This window comes from Harpia harpyja, chromosome Z, assembly GCF_026419915.1.
Source record: "Harpia harpyja isolate bHarHar1 chromosome Z, bHarHar1 primary haplotype, whole genome shotgun sequence".
NCBI lineage: Eukaryota > Metazoa > Chordata > Aves > Accipitriformes > Accipitridae > Harpia > Harpia harpyja.
The window spans coordinates 50,670,600-50,697,343 of record NC_068969.1 but is presented as its reverse complement, the minus strand read 5'-3'; the positions used below and the strand labels follow the sequence as shown (position 1 = coordinate 50,697,343).

Below are 26,744 nucleotides of genomic sequence, written 5' to 3'. Positions count from 1 at the left end.
CTGCACTGAGACTTCTTGATAGCTTAATCTTCCTTTATCACCTGCAAAGCTCTCAGTAACAGCAACAGACAAGCAGGTGCCTACCATAACTGCAAGTCTAGCCGTACAGCCAGGCTTTTTGGTTTGCTAAAGGTTAACTTTACCAGGCTATGCTGATGGACCAAGCATTATGTGTTTTCATCTTTGCTCATAGAGTGGGAAAGATAACCCATCAAGACGGCAAGGTGCTGAAGGTGTATTAGTTGCTGCAAGGATCTAGGATATCAGGAAAAGTGAGGTACTATAAGATTAGCCCTGCATCAGCTTCTCAGACGAGTCCGGCTTAAGAATGGCAGACATGAAGACAGCTGACAATGTAATACACTATCAGCACAACCAGCCTCTAGGTCACATAGCTACACCTCACACAATGAGGAAAGTCTTAACAGCAGAGACCTGAAGTCTGATCACTGTTTTCCATAAGGCAACAGTGACATTTAGCTACTTAAACTTACTTGAGGAACTCCCGATGTTTAACACAGAATATGATTTATATGTGCACTGGGCACAGCTCGCAGCTTCTGGGAGAAATTCGGTTCTCAAATAGGATGATTTTACTGCTGAGTGGGCAGTGTCAAGTCCTCTCAGTTCAGTGTTAGCCTCTGGTCTCAAAACCTGTTTCAATCAGCCATGATTTTGTAATCAGAAGTTGCATAATTACTTCAAAACATTTTCTTCATGCCTTACTACTTGTATACAACAATTCCTGCAGATACGGTCCACCCGATTCTACCATCTCATTTCACACACCAGATCACTCAATAGGCATAAACAGGTTATAGATTTAGGCAATCAGTGACTTTGCAGTTTCCTCAGGCGAGCCAGGCAGTTCCTCTCTTTTCCACTTCCATTTTGTTCAACATTCAAAATTCAGATTCTGACTACCTGAAGACAATCCTTCTGTATTCCAAAAGCTTTATCTTACCAGAAGAATGGCTATTTTTCAGCATTTTTTTTTTTTGCTAATCTTTCATTCAACAGTTAAAATGTGACAACCTATCAAAAACAGTGGGAATTTTGAACGCTTATTCTATTATTCCATGAAGGCAACAGGGAGATTTGCAAAAAGCGCTAGTCATTTCAAAGCTCCCTACTAACTTCAGCAAAAATGGTTTCGGAGGTAAGAGCACCATGGACTGAAGGGAAAAACATACAAAACTAACAAAGAATGGTCATTTTGCACTTAGTAGTCAGCTGAATAAGATGTCCAGGAGTAGGCCTAGCTATAAAAAATGGGGGGTAGGGCAGGAAACCGAGAGGAATGGAGAATAAGTCTTTGGATATTCAGACATTCAGCTCCCATAAGCTGATGCAAAAATTACAAGGGCCAACTTTAAAGAAAATTTAGAAGTTGAAGAGAGCTCTGATTGCTCAAGCAACGTATGAAGTACAGTAAATCATAACAACTGGAAAGAAGCTATGCTCCAAAGAAGGATCAACTTTATACTAAGCCAACCTGACTAGAGAAGTGAAAATTATAAAGTTGTATTTAGAGCTTATCAAAACTATTTCCACTGTTTTCTACATAACATCACATGTCTCTGTAAAACCAATGTTCTCCATAACACATTAGAAAACAAGTGTTTTCTCTCACATCCTGTTGTCCGTGATACTTTTCCTGGAAGAGTTATAGGAAACTAATGAGGAAGCAGGGACAGCTTTTTTGTCCACAAAAACCTTCTGGTAGAACTGCTTATGTCAGGAATAGAACCTACTTAAAACCACAAGATAACCACAAGAGGCTCCATGCAAGGCAAGGAACCACTCCCATACAGGAATCGAAGACCGAAGGCTCCAGCTTCACTGTCCATGGTTACCACCTGCGACATGCCCGAAGCCTGTCAGCTAGAGTAACTCTTTCCCATTTAAGACAAAACACACTTCAAAACCTATTTATTATTTTGTATCAGATGACAAAACAGTATGAAAGACAGCATGGCAACAGAGTGATGATAATAACTGATCCTCACGTACAAAGGTGAGTAAGAATGTTTATTTAAAAATACAGAAAGCTGTCCGTTAAACATCTATTACAAGTTCTGGGAGAATTCAGAATAAAAGAGGTTTGGGGATTCTTTTTGTAAAAAAAAGTGTGCAGAGGCATAATTTTTAAATGCATTCTCAACTCAGCATTCAGTCCTAGAGAAGGTTCTCATCAGAACTTTTTGCAACTCTTCTCCAGTGACCTAGAAGGAAATAATTTGCCGTGGGAGAAGCAGTTATGGGAAATGATGAATCTCCAAGACAAGGGTCTGTGGGATCACTATCCAGGTCTTGTTCCTCCCACCAGACCCTTATCCGGTTTGATGAACACTGCATAGAAGATACTGTGTTGGGCTATGTTATTTCAGCCCTTTCCTCATTAGGATTGGAAGCGAGGATAACAAGCTCTAAAGGAAGGAAGCTACAGCTACACCCCACCCTGACTAACTAAGGCAACTTACTCCATGGGAGAAATCTGTTTCATGAAATTAGATCTAAGAGGAAAATTGAACCAAATCAATCATTTTTGCTCTAAAGAAGAAAAGCCTTGGACTTCTCAGAAAAATGCATCTGACATCTTTGATAATTTTTGTTTAGATTTAGTGTTTTCTAAACCCCCCAAAGAACAAAAAGCTTCAGAACACTTCAGTATTATGCCAAGACAAGAAAGTATACTTTGAAAGAATGTGAGGAGCATTCTATGTGCCTTTACTAGTACTAGGAACATACAATACAATGCACATGCTTGATAGCATTACAGAGATCACAGAAATACTCCTCAGTATCAAACAAATGACCTAATAGAGCGTAATGTTTTTGGCATGAAAATATGACAAAGAATAAATGGAAAGAGAAGTCAAGATTTGATTCAAAGGGTAAAATTCTTTGCCTTTGAGAACACATAAAACTAATACAATAGACAAGAATTCTCTTGTAGACATAATTCTGTAAAATAAATCTTCACCAGTTATGTTTCTCAGTGCCCACTGAAGGCTCATGCACAGTTTTAGGTGTGTATCGTAAGTGTAGTATGTACACCAAGTGCAGTCAGCTCACGCTTCATCTCCCCTGTGTCCCTGAACTACAGTTGTAACATTTTCACTTGCTACTGGTATGTTTCTTAAAATCATCACAAAACCGGAACCGTATTTCAGGTTCACTGAAGTATGCTCAATATTGGTACATTCAGAATTCAGGAATTGTGGCATTTTGTGCTGCCAGACTCACTATAGGGTATAACTATAGAGTAAAACTGGGAAACACTTAAATGCAACTCTAAAGAAATTAGAACAGCTTGCAACTTAACCAGCACTCTCACTTGCTAAATGTTGTGGTTTAACCCCAGCCGGCAACTAAGCCCCACACAGCCGCTCGCTCACTCCCCCCATGGCAGGATGGGGGAGAGAATCAGAAGAGTAAAAGTGAGAAATCTCGTGGGTTGAGATAAAGACACTTTAATAGGTAAAGCAAAAGCCACGCACACAAGCAAGGCAAAACAAGGAATTCATTCAGCACTTCCCATCGGCAGGCAGGTGTGCAGCCATCTCCGGGAAAGACTTGGGAAGACAAACGCCATCACTCTGAACGCCCCCCTCCTTCCCCCCTTCCTTCTTCTTCCCCCAGCTTTACTTGCTGAGCGTGACGCCATATGGTGTGGAATATCCCTGTGGTCAGTTGGGGTCAGCTGTCCCGGCCGTGTCCCCTCCCAACTTCTTGTGCACCCCCAGCCTGCTCGCTGGTGGGGTGGGGTGAGAAGCAGAAAAGGCCTGGACTCTGTGTGAGCACTGCTCAGCAGTAACGAGAACAGCCCTGTGTTACCAACACTGTTTCCAGCACAAATCCAAAACATAGCCCATGCTAGCTACCATGAAGAAAAGTAACTATCCCAGCTGAAACCAGGACACTAAAGCAAAGCTAACATCTCTTTTTTTAGGCTTTGGTGTTTTGATTTTTTACACTCCATGACATATTCTTCTAAGATTTTTACCAAGTATAAAAACTACTTAAAATCTTAAGAAAAATAAACTGAATGCCTACACAAAAATTGGGACAGATAAAAAGAATGAGCTTGCCGAGAACAAAATAATAAAGTAGACAATCAAGGTTTGTATCAGGTAACTCATTCCTTATAAAGTCTTGAGAAAGTGAAACATTTAGTGATGTGTCTAGTGAAAGAAAAAGTTCTTCTCATTACAATTTCCCAGTCATGAAACACAGCTTTGTGGATGAAGAAGCTGGGCTTCTTAAACCAGTAGCCTAAGCCATGCATATTAACAAATGTTTGTGGAATTTCAGTCAAATGACCTTCCTCAAATTTATTTCAATTACTGCAGAAATGCGTGTGTGTAAACTATTGTGGTTTCAGTATTTGCCAGCTGACTGGCATTGGCCATATAGGAAATGATGAAACAGAAAACAAAAAGCAGCACACTATCCATGGCACCTTCATACACCTGTCCTTGAATCTGAAATTATTTAAGATTATCATTGAGACACAACAACCATTTCCTCTATTCAGACACAAGAAATGGAAGATGAGAATGACTTATCAACAGTCTAGAAACCCAGGTCCCCTAGAACCCAGTGTTGTTTAATTACCAAACTAAATTTTGGCAGAACACTGACGGCTGCACTGTACTCAGGAACTCAATCTAATATTTCATTTGAAGTTTATAGTAAGGGAGACAATAATCCTTTTTTCCCTGGAAATTAATGATCTCTAGTACAAAGGGGTATATAAGGAAAGGAGGAAAAAATAAGGAAAAAGGGCACATAAAACATGAAATGATACAGAGGCTAGGTGAAGTTCCAACATACCTTCCAAGTACAGTATTTGTACTGTACGCACTGTACTTTTGAAAAAAGTTATTTTCCCTCATATGGCAACTTTCTCTATATGTGAACAACCAGCTTCCCCTCCGGATTATCTTCCACTCAAGACAATCTTAGTTTGGATGTGACTTCCATTGGTGTGTACCAAAGCAAACAAACAAAACATCCTGAGTTTGTTGTCTGTCATTGTCATTTTGTTACTTGCTGTTTTATGAACCATAGTACGTCAGACCTACACTGGTGGTATTACAAGTGGGCAGGTGAAGAGCACGTCACCACATAAGTCAGGAGAGGGTAAGGAGAAATGTGCTGAGAGGCAACTCTTGTTTTACAAAAGCTAGAGAGTGGGATGTATCACAGCGCTTATCGCCGAGCCAAATGAAGCACGGCCTCTATGAAAATCCCAGCTGCACTCTTTTGGTTTCTCAAGCTTATCACAGTTTGTGTACAAAGCATAAACTGGGACAAAAGCGATGCTGTAATCCAGTTCCACGCTCCATAGAGGAAGCCACAGCTCCATGTCTTGCCACCGGAGTTGACCAAGAAGCACGGACAGCTGTAACGTTCCTCTGGAACAAGCCCGATCTCTGGTCCTCTGTAGAGCTGCATGGTGCTAAGAGGGCCAAGGACGAGGCGCCAACTCTAGCTACGCGCTTGTGTCTGGGCCAACCATTCTATGACTCCTGGTAGCAGCAGCTATCAAGAAGGGCAGCTTCCTGCGCTCCCCCTGTAGGCATCTCTGCCCACAGGTCTGTCTGTCCTCCCCCTTCCCTCCAATTTTTTAAGTTCTTTGGTAATTTCAAAGACATTTGATAGTGGTGTCAAAGTCTCAAATATACTAAATTCCAGTAAGTTCTGTGGAAGGCAGGGAGATGACAGACTCTGTTAGTGCTCCTGCGGAGAAAAACAATGCAATGTGATGCAATGGTCAACCTTGACTAGACACACGGGGGGGGGGGGGGGGGGGTGGAAACACCCCCCCACACATTCAAGGAGGAGGTCAGGAAATTGAAGCAAAACAGTTTGTTCCTCGTACAACAAAAGGGTAAGCTGTGCTACTCCAGGCTGCAGGACATGGCGAATGCTAAAGACCAGCATGGGTTCAGAGACTCAGTCCTGTAAGACAGTATTGCAGAAGGAGGGAGGCAATGCATGTGTGAATAAGTGCAACTATCTCTAGTTCAAAGTCCCTGAACTGAAATTTAATAGGGAAGCATCGTTACGTGCTCACCCAGTTCTTATTATCTTCTCTAACCATTTGCTTTGTAACACTCTAAGAGACAGGATACCATTTCAGAATAACCTCTGGTCTAATGCAGATTAGCTGTTCTTACATTTTACAATTATTCAAACCATAAGAAAGCTTCAACCAAGTTTGTTGCCCTATTAGATACCAGAGAACCCATTCTGCAGGGATGACTTGCATGCTTCATAGATTTACGAGTGCTTAACATATACCATACATTGCAGTTTTAATAAGATTAGTTCGCTGTCAATTACAAATCCCTTCGAAATCCAGGTTCATATATTCTGCTGCTCATAGAACTTAGCACTCTACATTTCTTAAAAAAAAAAAAAAAAAAAAATCACCTGTATTCTGTTGCTTTGCACAAAGATAGTGGTATCAAACAAATATTTAAAAGTAATAAACTGAACCACTTACAGTTAATGAAGTTTGTATGTAGTAGAATTTGGCCTAGCAGATATTCACAGCTTTTCCAGTCAAACAAATCTAAAGTGAAACTTTGCTTATAAATCTCAAGAAAATCTGCAGCACACCTTTGAGTCCATATGAGCTCTGTAGTTTTAAATTAAATATAGCATGCATAAACGTAATCACTGCATCAGTTTCTTGAAAGAAATTTATTTGCAGTTAAGATCAAACGTGGAATTAATGCAAAGCAAATGTAATGATTTTTCAGCCTCAACTGGCCTGCCTCTCATGTTTACCAAGAAGTTTAATTTGAGGCTGAATTTCTACTATTCCTTTGACTAATTCTCACGCTTGATCCACAAAGTAAATAAATTATCATATCAAATTTTCAAGGGACTTACTTTCAGTAAAGAGAATAGAGGAGTTGGCTATGAATTAATTACTAACTACTAACCTACAGCCGAAGATTGCTTATGGACTCTGGTATTCATAACTATTTATCTAGAATATGAAATCAGATCAGTAAGTACATGCAGCTTTCAGTGGGACAGGAAACCATTCACCTTTCTAACGAAAGGATTTATTAATAAACAGTACCATTTCTTGTTCATCCTCAAAAACAATGGGTACTAGAAATAGACTATTTTTTATCATGGGAAAAATGGCAATTTGCTAATTACCTGTAAAGAGCTAGACAAATCTATACAACATACAACATAAATAATTCTAATTCTAGTTTCTATATAAGACATATAAAACTATGTAACAATGACAAGCCTGACAGAAGCCACAACTGTTCAGGCAACTTCCTGCCTTCAATCATGAGAGGTGTAGTTCTGCTGTATTATAGGCTCTCATTCACCAAGCAATCCACTTCCATCACTCACTAGACGATTCACACAGATTTATTGTACCCATCGTGGCTTTTGGTCTCCATAACTGGAAATAGGACCCACAGATCTCATCAGTAACTGACATTCTTCCTGTATTTCCTACTGAAATGATATATTAAAGAGTCAGGTAGCATATGGTCACTGCAACATTCCAGCAACACTTTCAAAAGTGATTTATTCATTTTTATTGTATTTTAAACAATGTCAGAAGAACATTAACAGAGTTCACATTCCATTTCACTTACAGAAAAATTACTGGTTATTACTTGCAAATTATTGTTAAAGCTCCCATTGACAGTAATAGTGTAGGGTAAGAACTACAATACATTATAATAGCTTTCAGTTGCTGATATCCAAGCAGCAAAAAGCATCACTCTAATACCTTGAAAAATGTCTTTATGCATGCAATTGAATAAAAGATTAAACTTTTAAATCTATACACTCATTTGATTGTCAAGATCATAGATAGGGATGCAGGTTTGGCTTACTGAGCACATGTATGACTGGGTATTAATAAACCTGAGTCTTGTACCTTGACTAAAATAGTCAGCCAGTTTCCCTACTTCTGCTTCCCACCTGGAAACACAGGAGTGGAAACATTTGTTGGGCAAAACTATTAGAATAACCTTGTCCGTGATAAAAAATGATGGGTGAGATGAAGTTCAGTAGTCATTTAGATGTAATTTTTCTTAGGACCTTTTTTCCCAGTTATTTTCTTTATAATGAAATGCAAAAATTATAGGTAGCAAAGATAATCTTTTATTTATATATATGCATATGTTTTTTGCATTCTTTGTTAAGAAATTGTGAACAGCCACAAGAAAAGCCTGCACAAAATGCTGTCTGACTGCTAATCTCTGCACAATTACACACCATGACAGAGGTTGGATTCCTTTGCTCCAGATCACAAGGACCCCCGCTACTCAGTGACTCTCAAATGAATTTTGAAATTTTGTAATTTATGCACCCCACATGGATAGATGATAAGAGCTTTCAAGGATTATCAGCAGCTGACACATTACGTAGAAATTAGCCTTGAAAAAAGCCCTGTAAACTATCTTTGAAAATAATGTTTATTAAAAACAGTGTTCTTTTTCTGGAAAAAAAAAAAAAAAAAAAAGATACACAAGAAAAGAATATCCACCAAGTTCATACATTTGATGATGTCTCCCATCTTAAACAATGTTTAGAAAGCAATAGCAAACAGTCAATACAACACAGTCAACTCTTTGATCACTAGTGAGTACACACGTGAGCCCCCAAAGACAGGAAAGGCATGGAAGCAAATGCAGATTTTAATTCAAGCTTGACTGCAAGTATAATTCCTCAGCTCTCATTATGTTCATACTCTGTGCAGTGTTTATATCACAGAAATACATTACAGTGGTGTTTCCTTGACTCTTTAAAAAAAAAAAAATCTGTAGAACATCTTGAACAGTGCTGCCACAATGGTTTTCTTTTACAACCAAATAAAAACCAGTTGCATTCTAAAGGCTCATTATTATTATTATTTCCTACCACCCTGTTTTTTATTCACATGGGGGAGCATCTCCATATGTTCTCTAATTATTAAAAAGTCTTACAGAATCTGCAAGAGTCAAGGCAGGACAAGTACAAAAAACATTAATTCCCCATAGGTTTAAAAACACAGTACAGTAAAATAGTCAGGCTTCATCAGCACAGAGCAAAATATACCAAGGCAGGAAATTCAAAGGTCTTCTGGACTTAACTTTTGAAAAAAAAGTTATGAAAAGAAATATGAATTCACTCACCAACTTTAAAAATGCATTAAATTACTCTTGTACAACTAACAGGAATTGGAAAATAGAAGAAAACAGTAGGGATTGAATTGTATGCATTAACAATTTTGAATGTTAATGTATGACTTTTTTGGCAGCAATTAATAAGGATTTCTTTGCGGGATACATTTTGAGACTAATGCAGACCTTTCTCTGGTAAAGCTTAGGACCTGTCTTTAGCCTTAGGACCTGTCTTTAGCCTTGATTATTACAAACCATAATTATTAGGCTGGTCTGTCTAAGAAAGAAGATTTTAAAACCCAAGTTGCTGGAAATCTGGTCAGCAAACAGGGAAACTTTGTACAGCAGTCTGAGGGCAGAAGAGTTTTCTGGTTTGCAGGAAAATACAACACTGGCAGCATTGAAAAAAACAGGCAACAGAGGCAGAAGATAATTTTATGAGCTAGGGAACACACACCATCCTTAATCCAGTAAAAAAAGATATTAGGCATGATCTTGGTTCTTAACTGTTGTCTGATACAGCTCCTGAAAGAGATTCATGGGCTGGAAATGCAATTGAGCCCAAGGATGATGAAGATACAGTACAGACAGTGATGGAGAAATGGGCATAGAAACTACGGAGTTAATAGTCTTGCAATTCAAGAATATATATGAAGGAAGGATAAACAGAGGAAATGTTAACAACAAAATACCTCTATGACAAAATATGACTGAAGCACTAAAAGAGATGAGATGGAGAATAAACAGAGCTACGAAACAGATTTGCTCTGCTGAGAAACCAAAAGCCAATGAGCATGAGATGATGGGATGGTGAGGGAGAAGTGCAGTCAATCTAAAAAGCAAGAGGATAAGGAAATCACCAAGGATACAAAGCAAACAAGGAAAATTTGAATGGCTGAGATGACCAGCCAAAAACACATGCAGAGTTACTAGGAGACACAATAACGTGCTAAACCCACCCCCCAATAAATACATAAATAAACAAACCCCAAACACAAAACCAACCCCCAAAACCAACACATGCCAAATTTTACATTCTAGGAGACTGAGTACTGAAAAAATAAAGACAGGTGTGACTGACCAGTAAACCCCTACCGTGGAAGAAGGCTCAGAGGAGATGGGCTAGGGTAACGTGCCGATGAAGCTCAGGGAATAATGTAGGGGTTTACTGATCACAGCTGTTTGCAAAGAAGCCGACTTGATCTCAACACCAAGCGGACCCGAGGGCGGTCTTTGCTTTAGGTAAACAGCTATCAACAGCTGAGTCAATCAGTGGTGTGCTTCTCCCTGAGTTCATTAAAAGAGTGTGAATGTCTCCCTGAGTTAGCCAGGCCAGCATGGGGGAGGTGTATACGCAGCTCAGCCCAACATAAAGACTATAAAAACATGAACAACCAACAAAACAATTTCAAACAGAGCAATGGGCTTGAGCTGCCTTCAACCCACATATGTCCTCCTGACGAGACTGGGGATGCCCTGTGTCATGATGGTGGGCATATTAGAGAGACGCTGGGAATCACGTTGGTACTGTGATTGAACTGTGTATTGCAATTGCTATATTCTGCTATGTGTAACTTATATTTGTATTGTGTTTTCGGTGTGTTTTGTATCACTTCACTAAATCAGAAATCCCGTGTAACAGCAACTACCTTCAAATAAGTAAATCTGATGTTGAACAGCACACCCTACACACTTGGAATACCTAAAAGAACCTGGTCAGAGAGAACTGGACTCTGACAACAGGTCAGTTCCATGAGGAGCCAGAACATGGACAAGCAAGCTCTTGAGGAAGATGCATGAAGTATATCTGACTGTAAAAAAATATTCCTAACTTAATTTAGGACACATGCAAAGAAAGACTATTGGGATGACTAATGAAGGATCTTTCATTAAAAAAGTATTTTAAAAAAATCTAGGCTCATGTAGTCTAAATGAAAGGTTGAGGGGACACAGCTCTAACTAAATACAATCAGAGGCTGATGGCTGCCTTCTGAAGCATGGATGTAGGTCAATTCCAGATCACGGGCCAGCAGTCATGTTTAGCTAGTATGCAGCTGCTCTAGGGAGCTAGAGCACTGACAACATCCCCAGCTTTTTCCATAGTACCTTGCATTTTGGGAATTTTGACCGCAGAAGTTGTGTCCTCTGCTCTCTTGCATCTGCTACGGGGTGAAAGGAAGCATTTTGTAGATGTTAACATTTCTGATCTAATGCCAATTGATCACAGTGCTATCAAGGACTGGACTCAATGACACAGACATTCCCTTCCTACATCCCATGTTCCTGTAGATGGCATAGCAAGGTTGTTTGGGTTTGGGGTTTTTTTTCTGGGTGGAGGGAGGGCAAAAGGAAAGGAGAATTTTTGTATTCTCTAAATCACAAGGCACTTCCAGCACTTGAGATCCTGAACTAAGTGGAATGATTTTTAAAGCATCCAAGAAACATCCATATTCCTACAGTATATCACATCTGAAAGACAAAAGACTAAGGTTACCTCTCTCCTCATGTTTAGTATTTCTACCTACCTACCTGTCTGGGCTTTAGAGGCAACAAAGAGCTCACTGGATCTTCAGCCACCAGCTGAGCTCTGCAGATCTTGCCCTTTCAAGAAAAACAGTTGTCTTGTGCAACTTTTCAAAGAGGTTTTTCAGAGAGGTTTTTCGAAGAGGATGTTCTGCACACATTCTAGTCTACATACCGATGACCAGACTGCATCAATTACAACAGCACTCTAATATAGGAAAAAACTATGCCACAGCATATTCACAAAGCCCTTTAGGGGAAATCCTGATGCCAGAAAAATTGGTTACAAACCCCCTGGAATTTATCTTTCGTTAAATTACACCAACAGGATATTTAAAAGTCATACCTACCTAAACTGTTATTGCTGCTAGTTGGCCAGGAAGCTATCCTATCCCTTAACTTTCTCCTTTTACAAGAGTCATCCGATTTCACAGAAAGCTCCACTTCCTCCTTCCTGATTTCTCGTACCAGTTCCATGCGGCACTGACTAAAATCCTGGAAGGAAATTTTTCCATTTTCATCTGCTCCCAGCTGGTGCATGATCTCCGCGACAGACGACTCCATATTCAGCTGGCGGCACACCATCAGCAAGTCATTCCTAAGGATATTTTTAGAGGGAAAATCAGGGCAGGGAAAGGATGGAAGTGGAAGGAAGATTGGAGAATTGGGAACAGAGAAGAAAAAAACAACAATTTAGTTTAGAAGAAAAGGAATACTAACTCTGTCTAATCTGGAAATGCATTAATGCACAGACATTTAAAACCAATAAGCCTATTGTATAACCAAAACTATTGTTTTTGTTAATTCAACAAAGGAACTATGAGGTTGGCAAGAAATTACAACACCGAAAGACTATGGAAAAGAAGGGAACATTTTTCTTTTAAGTGTTAACCTCTACTTTCATGCCGTTATTAACACTTCTACTAGCAGAGATGGACACAAGGGAGAGCTGAATCCTGCTGTTGATCTTCACAGTATCGTCTAAAAAGGTGTCATAATAAGAATTCAAATAATTCTGACTAGATCAATGGCTGCTTAAATTTCCATTTTACTCAGGACAGGCCAAGGAAATTTCTTTTGCCACTGAACAGCAGTAAGCTAAAGAGGAAAAACATATAAAGGACAAAGAAAAGAGCAGAAAAGTGAAATAGTATTTTGATTAACTGGCTTCAAGCCTATCTCCAAACATTCTGACTACAAAACTCTCTTAAGAAGCTTGCTTGGTCCAATTATTTAATGAAACTCACAAAAGGGGGAGGAGGGCAGTACTATCAAAAATACTCTGGCACCGACTGCAGGTGGCCAAGACAGCTGCAACCAAATCGATATGGAAAATACTTACAGCATATGATAAAATTTACAAGTTTATACAATGTGCTTTTTGGCGAGATGCATGCAAATAACCCTAAACATACTAGCCAGGCAAAAAACCCTCAGGAACACTATGACCAATGCTATTTTCTATTTTATGTGAAGACAAGAACCTCAAGAACATACCTTAGGCTTAATTTGGGGCATAAAACTAGTCTCAGAAGAAAATATTCTGAGGGGTTGTTCCCCACCACTGCCTTTTTTCTTTTTCAAAACTGAGGTAAGATTAAGTATTTTGAAAGAATTCTCAACAGTAGCAGTTGGTAAAAAAAAAATCATGAATAAGAAGTTGATAACTAAATAAAGCAAGCTGAATAACCATTAACAAGTCTACTCAGGGAACAACAGGAAAGAAGGTATTGGATGTTAATAGGATATGAATGTAAGTGGACTATTAGACAAACACCTGATATTCTCCAACAGCGGCAGATGTGCAGCTCAGTGAAATTCCTCAGCCATTTCCTTCATCAGAGACTAATGCCCTCAGAAAAGGGAGGGGTTTTTTGAAGATATTGTCATACTGTCTTTTTTCAAAATGTAAACCACTAAAAAACCCACTGCTGTTCTTAGGCAAACACAACTCTGCAACTGTAAACCCAGACCAAATAATCTTCCTGAGAGAGCAGAGAAAGCACCTCTGCTCCTTTCCAGGTGCTTATAGTTTTAATAAACAGCAGGAGACAAAGTTGATAGACTCAGGCCTGCCTCATTCTGCTGCTGCTCAGAGAGTCTCAGCCACCAAAAAAAGGGAAAGCCAAAAGACTCTCTTTCATCCTCTTTTCTTCCTATTCCTCTACCACCTAGCCCCATCTCACTTCAGGGAGGAAGAGGCATGGGGAAAGAGAAGGAAACAAAATCTTGAAAAAACTTCTCCAGCAACTGAAGGATGACAGATACTTATTTGTCAAATGACAACTAATCACTTCCTAAATAAAATGTGGGTAACCCAATTCAGTCAGATTTGAAGCAACAGCTGCCCTACACTACCAAAATCTTCTTGGCGCCCCATTTTCTCCAATTTCAAATGTTTAAAAAAATTACCACTACTTTGCCACTCTCACACTTCACTGTTTCTTTCCTGCCCTCCTTTTCTTAAATACTTTCTGAGTTGGATTGCGTAATACTACCACACTGATTCATACCACAAAGAGTATGAATGTCATGGCTTCTTTTAAGTGTTGCTTATTTTTATGTCGTACAAAACCCTTCTGTAGGAGGAAGGTAAAGGAGATGTGTAATAATGTTAGTATTATGTGAACTATTAGCATATTTAGTGGTGTTATTATTTCATTACTAATATCTGAACATCATTCAGAAGGTTTCTATGAACATACGATACAGTGAAATATCCAAAGCTCTTGCACTAGCGGTTTCACTTAAGTAATTTATTATCACAATCAAGGCCCATCTATTCTACGTAAAGAAGCTGTACATTGGGTGGAGCTTCTTAAGTCTGTTCCACACAGGAATTCCAGAGCTGCCCCAAGAGAATTCTTGGCAGAGGTGTTTACAGTGAAACTCAAGGGTAATAATAATTATATTATGACCATATATTCTAGCAATAAATAAATAAATATAATAAAATCTCCGCTTATGACAAGAAACAAATTAATTGTAAGAGAATTAAACTACATTGCATAGGCCAAATATAAGTGATTGATATTTGCAGTTAAAATTTTGGTCAAAGTTTTGCTCTTAGCTTCGAATCTGGTCAATGAACAAATAAATAATCTTAGCATGGTTCAGTTCCCCATTTTAAAAAATTAAGACAACAATCCAAACCAATCTCACAAGGGTGTTGCAAAGAAAAATAAGGATGACAAAGCATTCAAATTTTTACAAGGGGTATGACAGACACAATTAAGCTACATCTACACGTGTTCTCGGTACAGCACCACAGACTGAGGAACTCAATCTGCTCAGAGGAGTGCTAGTTTTGAAATCAGTATCAGGAGAAGCAGTGCAGAGTGATTCTGCCAGGGGCTTCCAGGACAACGGTCTGTTGCCCTCAGCTCAGAGGAGCGGTTTCGCCACGCTGGGCTGGCAGGAGGCTGCGGCACTGGCCTTACACAGCCCTGTCTGCGACAGCTGTAAGGCTCCATCTCAGCACAGCCCATAAAGGACATCTACAAATCAGTATCTGGTTCCCGACAGTCAAAAGTGCTAAGCTTCCTCTCCTGTTACACGAATATGAGCTGAATATAACTTGTAGCACCTGCAGCCTGAGGACATTGCCTGAAGGAACCTACAGAAGCACGCGAAAAGAGGTAATAAATTACAAAAACCAATAAATTGGAGACTGCTTGAGTACCTGAGGACTACTAGCACTACTGAAAATAGGTTCCATTTACTTGGAGTGCGTCATGCAATCTGAAATGACAAGAGTTTTCCCACACTCCAACTACAAACATTATCAAAAGCATTTTTATTTTTAAGTAAAGACAAACATTTTCATTTTAAATTCTACAAACATTCCCACGTAGATCTGCAGGAGTTTCTCCATGTAAATATCTACACGTTGAGAAGCACAACTAATTGGAACTTCTAGTCGCTTTAAAAGAAAATTGTCTCAAAAGCATTCTGAAATGTAATACAAAAAAAACCCCAACAACCAAACTTGGTAGCGTAAAATTCTACAACCAGTGATTATGACACCAGAGGGTTCTGCTGCAGATATGGCCCTAGTGCTTAATAACAGAAGCAAAGAATCCTCTTTTTTTTAAATGAAAATAACATTATTTATCAAATAATCCAGCCAGCTATTTTGATTCAACTTTTAAAACTGAGATGACTATAAAAGTCTCTCCTAAGACACCAGTTCAATACAGGCAGAGAGATGTACATAATTCCAGTACATCTGCTCTTAAACCTAAATGTTCTTTATTCCGTGGGAGTTAACTGACATCTTTCTACTAACTGCTACAAAATTTGGATCCATTTTTATGGAGACAGACACACAGGAGACAGTTGGGAACAGGAAGTCTCTATGTTAGAGAACCCACTCAACCCATCCAAACATATTTCAAATGAGTTCTCACCTGTATTCAAAGGTAGGAATTTTTCAGAGCCCAAGGTTTGGGCATTTAAAGCTACTGGGACGCTCTGAAAATACCAGCTAACATGTAACATATGAACACCTGCCACCCTGTTACAGAACTGTTTTTTATTAAACACTGTCTTATGCCAAATCAGGCTTGCTCACCTTAAGCTGATGAGCACCGGAAAAAAAAAACCAACTAGAAGACACAGAATGGACAGCGTTTTCAAAGAAACACAGGATTAGAGTAGATAACATTTACAAGACTGTTTAGGTTTATGAATACCGTAATTTGTAATATTTTAAAATATTTAGAATGTTTTTACTCTTGGAAAGGCTTAATTTCACTTTTTGTGCCGTTCTGCCCACGGCACACAACTGGAAATCAGAATCTAAACAGTCAGCTTTATTACTTCAATTGTAGTTAAAGTTCAGCTCTTCGGAAAACAAAGAAACCAAAACATAAACCACAACAAAATCAAAACTGTAATGGTTCACATAAAAAAAACCAACCACCAACCAACCCGGGCTTTCCATAGTATCGCCTTCTATTAACAGTCTCAACAGACTATATCCCAAACATGTAAAAAACTCCACATAAAAATACATATTAACTGATATCAGTGCAAGAATACAGGCCCTAAACCATTTTTCATTCCACAAATCAGAAAGATATGTTGGATTCAGCAAGCTTGCTACATAATACTAAAACCTTTCTCCAAAATACATAATCTGGAATATTTTTAGATTAAGGACCCCAACACTAGGAATTTGCTTAAATAGAATCTTTTAATTTAACTTTGAATTAATTTCACTTTCATTGGAAAAACATACTAAAAAAAAAAAAAAGGTACCATGTACTAGGTTTTAAGGACATGTTGGCTAGCAGGTCAAGGATACCTAGATTTTGAAAACAGCCAGAAAGAAAGCTAAGGAAGCTGTAAAGCTGAACTTCTGCTGCCACAAGAAACTGTTGTTCTTTTAACAGGAAAACATCAGGTCATTCTGTCACAACCTATTCTAATTATTTAGCCATCTACCTACCACACCAGTCCTTCAAGAATTGTTATACATTCCATCTTGTTAATTCCTACTAACACTGTTTAAAAATACAGGATTTCTCTAACAATTAAAAAATGAGCTTAACTTATAACTCGATATAAATTTGAAACATTTAGAATTTCTCCCCCAAGAGAAATTAAATATAGAAATACTGTCATATGTACTGCATGCTATAATAATATCGGGCAGTTAACATATAAATCAAGCATATACATGCACACTCTAAAAATTACAACATAAAAGTGTTTGGGGGTTGGGGGTTTTTTATTTGTGGTTTTTTTGGTTGGTTGGTTGGGTTGGGTTTGTTTGGGGTTTTTTTTATAAATGAAAGATCAAACTTAAAATGAATGAAACTTCTGTTAGACACCAAAACAGGATCAGTAACATAGTCTTTTTCCTTCCTACAACAGCCATACTCCCTGCTGTACTCATTTTTACCTTCTGATTATTGCTCTGGTAAGCATGAGGAACTACCTAGGTAAGCCTGGTAAGTCTGGTAACGTTGGCTCTACAGCCACTACATAACACCAACAGCAACTATATATTTACTCAAAACTACTTAAATTTTCAGCTACTAAAAAGATACGGTCATTTTGCTGGGAAACATTTAATCTTTGCTTATGCAACTTGCAGTCTAGGTGCACAAATACCTTTGAAGAAGAAAAGTCAAAATTAAAGATGCACCCAAGTTCCCTAGAGGCAAGTAGAGTAAGTAAACAAACAATGTAAGAAAACCTGTTCCACGCAGTTCTGTTGAGAGTCACTTCTAGACCAATACTGTACATAAACAGTGACCTGTTTGAAACATTAATTTAAAAAGGACTAACCTGGAAATGCCTGTCTAATGGAGCACTCTGTAGCATCCCCAGGAAATGAAGCAATAAGAAGTTGCCGATATCGAATATATACCAGAATCACTGGAGTTAGATCACTTTTATCCCCGGTAGGAGCATGTTTAATTTAGTTCCCTGGCATAGCCACCAACCTCCAGAGCACTCACTGCCAGACCCTGACCCAACTGCTGCGTTTCTGGGGCCTCACGCCGTGCCCCATCTGCTCTGACTCTCACAGCAAGGCAACCCCCTGACTCCTTAAATCATGGAATTACACCAGTTCCCTAGCTTTGATTTTTCTAAGAACAACTCCAGGCAAACAATCCTGGCAATGATCTCAGAATTGTTTTTTCCTCAAACAACTCACATTTGCTACTCATACTAAAAGAGTACCTTCCTAAAATACCCGATTTTGCTTTCTCGTTAAGAAGCTGTGGACCCTCGCGAAAGAGAAAAAGAGAAATCCAGTCTGAACGAAAGCTGCCACCTCACAGAAAATGCTAACAGAAGTCCCTCCCTGCAGCCGAGCGTTCTCCAGACTTCTATGTCTGGGATTCAACTCCATGGCCTCTGCAGGCTTCAGCTGGTATCACTGCCTTCATGAAGCTTGGAGACAAGCAAGCAAGACCAAGACGGAATTCCACATACCTTACGCACACCCTCCCCCAGGAATTTCACTGTGTGGGATTTGGCCTAGCAAAGGCAACGACAGCCTAAATTCATAAGACTTGTGCTGCATGCAGAATTCTAAAGCTGCTCTTACTTGAGAGAGCCCATAAGAGCGGGATGCAACCGAAACGCAAACATACTTTTTGCCTCTATTTCTTCGCCAGTCTTTGATTAGACCGAGGTCAAATATAATCCTCCAAGAAGTACCTCACTTCTTCCTGCCAACCAAAGATTTCCTGCAAATCACCAATCTTTTCTGCCCTGCCACTCAGCTTCCCTCCGGATGAGAAGTAGCTTTCTCCTCTGACATTCTATCTTTCTAGTCCTCTTTCCTGCCCATCATTCTGGCTTCCCAAAGCAGTCTGTCTACAGGTTCCTTTGCTCCGTTTTCTACTTCTCCATACAAACAAGCAAGAATGTGGGATACTGTAGGTCAGCTTGCTGCTGTCAAAAGCAACGATCCCACTCTTCCACCCGTCTCCCCACATTTTCCTCCACCAGGGCTGTCTCAGCAGGCAGTTAAACCAGCACAAAACTGATCATAGTAAAGGGAAGAGTTTTTGTTTACTCAGCTCCCCACACGAGTTCGCTACAGAGTAACATAAGCCAGCACTAGGTCAATAACAGGGGAGGCAAACTAGCCTCTGGTTTATCATTAGACAGCCTGCTCATTTTCTTCACTTTCTGTAACTCACCGCCCTACCAGGACAGGCAATCACATCTTCACCTTTGTAACACAGGACCTATGGCAACTCTCTTACATGTGGAGACCTTCAACTGACAGAGCAATTCCATCAGATTGACCAATACTAAAACTTCCCATGAATTCATCCATCAACAAACCTTATAAAAAACGCTGTCCTCCAGCTCGCTTGTTTTATTGGCCATCAGTGAAAAAAACTTCGGATAAGAGCTTATCATCTCATTCTTACAACTTGAGATAAGTACAAACGTACAGCTGATAGACTATATCATCACACAAAGACTACATGGCGCAATACTTCATTTAAAGTTTTGGGAGGAACGTTGAGAAAACAGGCAGCAACAACTGCAAAACAAAGTACAGGTAGGTTTCCACTGAGCTCAATCTTCAGTCAGAACTTCCAGAAGGCTCACAGAGTGACACCTTGTGCTCAGAGTAGAGGATCACCTCTATCAGAATTTTAGATGGAGAAAGAAATGGCTAGATAGCATGCCCTAAGCATCACATGGAACAGGTTGCACGAAATGCTTATTCTCAATCTGTACCAACAGGAGTAACTCACTACAACTCCAAAGCCATCTGATATACCCAGAATGCATAAGCAACAGAGAACGTACATTAGAGAAGCCCTCTGCATTACACTATGGTCTTTGGCAAACAAATCACCTCGAGGTAAGCACCCAAATAGAGAGATTACTTTTGAAGGTTACCAGACTAGAAGACTATGTCCACTGCTCCGTCTGCAAAACATGATTAAAACAATGTCCTCACCTACATGTGGTGCCGGAGGGAGAATTTAAGTAGTTTTGCATTCCACCTAAGGCCTGATACATGTTTTGACTCTACAAAACAGAAAAACAATTCCGGAAATTTTGCTAACAGACATAGCAGTCTGGTAGACTAGGAAAGGAGACAATCACCTATATTAGTTCTTACTTAGCATGTTTTTCTGAAGTACTGATTTCTCGAACCAGCAACGGCCACAAGAAGAAATTTCTGTTCCTCTAATCACTTTATGCTCAGTAACATGAGACCTCATCACCTTTATCACAATCTCAACAGTTACCAGTTTCCATAGACCGTTTCATGTACAAATACTTTAACAGGTATTTTTTGATTCTCCAATTCCCTCAATTGGTACTAAATTTGATGGTTTAACAACACAGAAGCTATTACTATCTCAGGTGCAGATCATCCCGATAGACTCATTCAGCATTTCCATGTTGTCTTTTAAAAGAAGAGGTAAAGCAAGACTGAAGTTACAGCTTCTGAAGTAACAATCAGGACAACTTCAGAACTGCTGGAATTTTCCACCTACTACTACCTGGACAGCCTGAAGAAAGGAAAAAGAATGAAGAACTACAAACTTACTGCAACAACACATCTGCCTGGCAGCTGTTGTTAGGGAAGAAGGCCCTCAGTTCTAATCTCAGTTTAGTAAAGTACCTTCATTCTCACCCCTACTATTCATTCATAGAAAGACTGATAAATTGATGTGTAAACAATTAATTTCTTACATGTGTATTTGGAATAGTCAATACATTGTTTACAAAATAAATTTTGTTTCAAGACTATTCTTTTTGGTTTTATTCCCTAGTACTGGAGTACCTAGTAGTATTCATCTACACTTAGAAACCACTTTTTAAATGAATGTAAAAGATATGCAGTAACACCCACATTGTTCCTTTTTTTTTTACGTGAAGTTCCATTTCCTTGTTACTCTCCCAATACCTCTCTTCTTCTGTGTATCAAATATACCATCAGCACAAGGCAAAAGTTGTAAAGGAGGCATTTGCAACTAAGCTAATGTTTTTGGCAAGTCATGAATTATGTGAGGCGGGACGGGATGCGGAATAGGCACATTAGCTGGACACACTTGTTAAAATGCTGAGCAGCAACACTGTTGATATTGGGATTTGAAAACTCACACTGAGGCTTCAGCTTTAACATCTCACTGTGATCAGGAAGGGAATTCACACAGATGTTTTTTCATGCTACATGAAGACTTGGGAAAACATAAGAACATTGGTTGCCATCTCCTAGTTATAGGATATTTATTTTTCTATTTTTTCGCCCAAACATGAGGGAATGAAAGCAAAATGTAAATGTAAAATTGAAAGCATAATCCCACAAGGAGATATTTATTCCACAGCTACTGGGTTCTGCATATTTGGAGTCTATATGGCACTATATGGAGTCTTGCACATTTGCCTGATGATCCCACAAGCACAAGAGATGAATTGCAAAACTCAGCAAATAACCTCTTCAACAGCGGAAGACAGGCAATTAAGTTCTAACAGTAGAGAAAACACATCTGACTCAAAAAAACAAGACAAGAAAAGTGCTGCAGAAGTAAACAAGGTGGCCGTGTTCGCAGGGAGAAATTAGCCCATATAAGGAAGGAGAGAGAACAGACGAGTGTACCACTGACCATGTTGTGCCAGCATTTTTAAAGTACAGAAATTATTAACCTCTGCACTAGGAGCACAATATTGCTTCAAACTGTTCTAAAGAAAAACTACTCCTATGTTCTCAAACATGATCTATTCTCCCAACATGGCATAGTGAAAAGAACCAGGGTACACAGCTGCTGTTACAGGATCAAGGGAAAATAAGAGTCAGAGAAGCTTCAGGAGAAGAAAAAGGAGACATAGTATCTTGGAGGGAAGGAAGCTGGTAGGTGTCTGTTCTGGGAAACTGAATGAAAAGGTGAAGGAAAAGCAAGGAGATTTTAGTTGTGTTTTAAATCTAAAGAGGAGTAGCGCAGAACTCCATTCTCAGAATTGTACAGGTCAGCTGAACGAGCCTTATGTTATTAAAATGTCACTCCACAGAAATACAGCACATAACGAGACCACGGAAAGGACTGCAAAGGAAAATTATCCAACACTGTAACCAAGGACAGGGAAAAAAATCTACTGGTGTCATCGCTGGTGGATGGGTGTCTAAGCTGTTTTTAAGGCTGCCACAACCTCTGTTGGTGATCTGTCCTAGTGCTTCACTGTTCTCTCCTGCAAGTTTCCTAATTTAAAACTTCCCAGCTGCAATTCAGAACATTACTTCAGAAAGGAAGTTAACAGCCTGTTTTCTGCAATCACAGGGGATAAGAAAAACAGCCATTACATATTTAATACCCATCATCAGATGTCCCACCTTCTTTTGAGCAAAGAACTCCACTTTCTGCATCTCTGATCATCTTCAGTGAGCTGCTCTTGTCTCTCTCCAACTGATCCACCAACCTGATGAATGACGGCATGCAAAACTAGACACCAGCTTAAAGCATAACTGAAAAGAGTAGAAAAGTTGAAAGCAGATGTCCTGTCTTATAACAGCATGACACTGTTGATTCAGGTTTAACTTGAGACCTACTATAAATCTCAGAGGATTTTCTTCAATCACACATCCCGTATTTTTACCACCAAATGTGCTATCGTGTACTTATCCCTACTTTACCTCTCTTGATTTTTTTAAAGCCGTATCTCCAATTTGTCAACACCAATTTTGACTCCAATCTTAACCCCCACCATGTCTTCAATCTTCCTTAGCTTGGTGTCATCTCAAATTTAAGAAAGTTTACTCATTATCATGTCATCCAGATCATTAATCCTTAATGGTACTGATCTGGCCCAGGCCATCCTTCCAATTTCAATTTGATGCAGTCTTTTATTTGTAAAACAAACTATTGGTATCTAATGATCTCCAAGTACAGCTTGAAAAAACCCTAAATCAAACTCTCTCCCTCACTCTGTTTCTCTGGCTTGCCTACAAGCATCAGAAAACATCAAAAGCCTTAACAAAAAGACAAGACAGAAGGCAGCTATTGTTTCACTTCCACCACTAACTGCTCTTACTAGACTTGAGAAAGATCAAATGGGTTTGACACAACTTTTTCGTAACAAATCCATATTCAGTCAGTCAGTTATAGGCTGTCCGCACACTGATCTCCATCTCACCACAATTTTAAAGAAAAGAAGCATATTTTACCTTTCCCCACTTTCTGGTACTTCTATCTCAGGAAAAAAAACCCTGCAGAATAGTTCTGAGGCTGTCTTTAAGAATCTTACATCAAGATCTTCAAGTACAACTAACTGAAACAAATCCAAGTGCTCTCTAACTTCTTTCTTCCCCCTTCCTTCCAAAATATTTCTTACCAGTCCTATTTGCAGGGACCATCTCACTGTATTTGACATTTTCAGTGTCAGAAACAAAGAAAGAGAAAACACCGCCTGCTTCTCAGCAGCAGCCATCAACAGCTCACTGGCTCCCTCTCTTGGGTAACCTTTCCCTGGTTTTCCCGTTACCGTTTCCATACGCCGGGAGAATTTTTTGTTACACTTGGAACACCTCGCTAGTTTCGTTTTCTGCCTCGCACGTTCGGATGCCTGTTCTGCCAGCTCACAATCGGCTTGCAACCTGACCCAGCAGCAGCAGGAAAAAGACAAGGGTCGACAGCCAAGCAGCCCCCAAACCCTGTATGCTTTAGCCGTAATTCAACCAGCTAAGCTTTTACTTCACAGCTCTGTCCTGGCTTGGCTACCTCTCACAGCACTTTTCCAGGCGCGCAGCCCACACCACCACTCCTCCGTCTGGGAAAGCAGGGGGAAGGTCCCCTCGACGGTCAATGCCTCCCGCCACGGGGTGCGTGTCTCACCCCCGTTTCATACCACACACGGACAAGACTGCCTGCCCGTCTGTCGCAGGAACTCCCAGAACAGAAATGTGTGTTTTACAGACGGCACAACAAATGCACATTCTACTCCTGAGACATAACTTAAGTGGCGTACTCTGAACATCTACGCCAAGCTGTTAACACACACTGTATCTCGCGACCTGTGAGAACAGTGTGTCCATTTTTGGCTAAGGCTGTCATCTCTGGAGACAGAACTGCTGCAGGCAAACAAAGGTCCATTTATCAATGGAGAAGCAGAGCTTGTCAATAGAATCTCTGCCATTCTATGCTTTCCTTTGTGCTGCTTACTAGTTTCAGATTTTGCTAAAACACGGTATCAATTCAGCCTACAGACTCCACCACACGGTAGGGAACTACCAGGAGCACAGTTTTCGTTCAGAGGTAGTCTGGTCTTTGTTACCTAACTTACCCTTAAAAATTACAGAAGGGATTTCATTGAATAACTGCTAACACTACATAAACACTGTTTTGTTCTATTAAATATAAGAAAGTACTGTCGCAGAAAAAACTCCCAGAAGAAAGGAGATGCTAAATGTGCGGATTACAATTAATTATTACAGCTCGTTACAGCTATGTTAATTAACATAAAAGGTCATGCGTGCAAACAGCCACTATGCCAGGATGAATTCCACATACGCACTATGTATTCTAAAAGATGCATGTGGACATTCACGGTAAAAATAAGGTGGATTTGAAAAGCCACGTATCCACAGTGTAACTATTTTTCTCCAGAAGCCATTTGAAGCCCATCCTTTGGACAGCACACAACTAGGCACAACACTAGCCTTGTTAATCTCTTTCATTTACCAGCTGAGATACCAAGAGTCTAAATAAAACCTCTGCTGTAGTTTTATACCTTTTGAAACAATGCCATTTTTATGGTCATGAATTAACTTTTAGAGATGTTTCTTAGTTCAGAGCATTTGGAGTGAATCGTGTTTAAATAAAAATCAAGCAGACATAACCAGAGGGATCACAACTAAATCCCAAACTCGAGTTTCTTAGCCCTGTCTTGTGCCAACACTAAAAGTCACACAGTCATAACATGAGTCACAACCACGAACTGACCATGCTGGAAAGAAATACTTCTTACTGAGCTGGTTATCAGGCAGGGCAGTTCTTTCACTGAACAAATTCTAGTGCAGAGTGAAACTTCAGGACCGCGCACAGTGGAACAACTCATTTGGCAGCGTAGTTTGACTTCAAAAAAACCATGAAACTTCCACTTACTTTACCCAGTTCATTTCCTAAGAAGCGCAGGCGCCTAGCTTAGGGCTGCATATCGGCAAGAAAGGCCAGGTGCCCAAGCATCTTGTGAGGCTCCTTGCTCCCCATCAAAACATGCATGACCTGTTGCTTGAATTGATTTCAGACACTAACTACCGCACCCCAGCAATCTAAGGAAAAAAAAAAAATTTTTTTTAAATTGTTTTAGAATCCATCCACAATGGCCAGCAAAATACTTGCACGTGGCATCCTCAAACTGGACAAACAATGGGAGACAAAGACATACAAGGAGTTAACCACCCACTGGCAGAACTCTTCTTTCATCCAAGTGCCTCCCAAAGGAGGCAACCCATCCATTCATTTCAAACTATAGGTTTTGGCAAATTAATTCCGAAAACATCTAGAAAGTTGCCTCTTAGAAACATGAGCTAATGAACAGTGGTTAAGGAGGATGCTTACTGCCTCGTCTGCCATGAGCAGAAGATGTAATCACACGCGAATGAGACAAATTCAAATTTTTACTGTAGTACTGCTAGAACAGCCACCAGTGGTTTCTATGTTGTAAACCTAGGGCTATGGATTTGCTAGAAAGGCCAGGTACCAAAGCGTCTTGTGAGGTCCTCCTGCTCCCCATCATCCTTGGGAGGAGAGTAACAGAGTATATTAGTGAAGTTATAATCTTTCAGAACTGCCACCAAGAAACCCAAGAAAACACAAGGCAAAAAATCCCAGTTTAACAACTACCTCTTTTTTCCCCTCTAGGGACCCAAAAGGGAAATTACTGACTTTAAAGAGAGGTTCAATTCTCTTACAGTAATAACCCAAATAACATGGTATTAGCAACAACCTCATTAAAAATTAGTAAAATTCAGTAAAAATTAATAAAGCTAAGAAACAACTTCCGCACTTACAAGATAACTGGATGGTAACTTTCCAAGGGATCAAAAAGTTTGAAAATTGTATTCTCAAGCGACTCAATGTTTGCTCAGTTTTTCAACATCACAATCTACCTGGGCATCAGGCTCCCAAGAAAAAGAATACAGTAACACCACGTAACAACAAGCCTGAGATATATAGTTAAGTCACTTTTCCCAGATTACTAATGCCAATGAGGAAAGAAAAATGCAATAACCTGTATAAAACACACCAACTAACTTTAAAACATTAATAGCTCCAGCTACAATGTTGTATTATACATACCCCTTGAAGTGTCTGATGTTTACATAAGAACTGAACAGCTAATTAAAAAATATGAAGATTTAAGTTTGAATATATTCCTCTGACTGTGTATTAGCTGTAACAAATACAGACTCTGAAATACATAAGCCTCTAATGAATGTTGATTCTTGGTATGTTTTCTGGACACAATATTTAACAAAGGGATACTTTTCATCCTAAACTAAGCATGCAGGGTGTCTCTCCAGCTTTTCATCTATATCCGTCCCTCTGTCTTCCCCCATAACTTATT

The 26,744-nt window shown here is 39.5% G+C and overlaps 1 protein-coding gene across 3 annotated transcripts in view; it reads right to left on the bottom strand.

Moving 5' to 3' along the window:
* Positions 1 to 26,744, bottom strand: part of MCC (MCC regulator of WNT signaling pathway) — a 224,354-nt gene that overhangs the window by 190,139 nt on the left and 7,471 nt on the right. For 2 of the 3 annotated variants that reach the window (XR_008233829.1, XM_052778950.1), the window contains exon 2: positions 12,035 to 12,282. The exons of the other annotated variant lie outside the window; for it this stretch is intronic. Coding sequence is in view for 1 of the 2 variants with exons in the window: in XM_052778950.1 (XP_052634910.1) it covers positions 12,035 to 12,282 (248 nt within the window). In the remaining variant the exon portion in view is untranslated. The remainder of the gene's footprint in view (positions 1 to 12,034; positions 12,283 to 26,744) is intronic. 3 annotated transcript variants of the gene reach the window in all.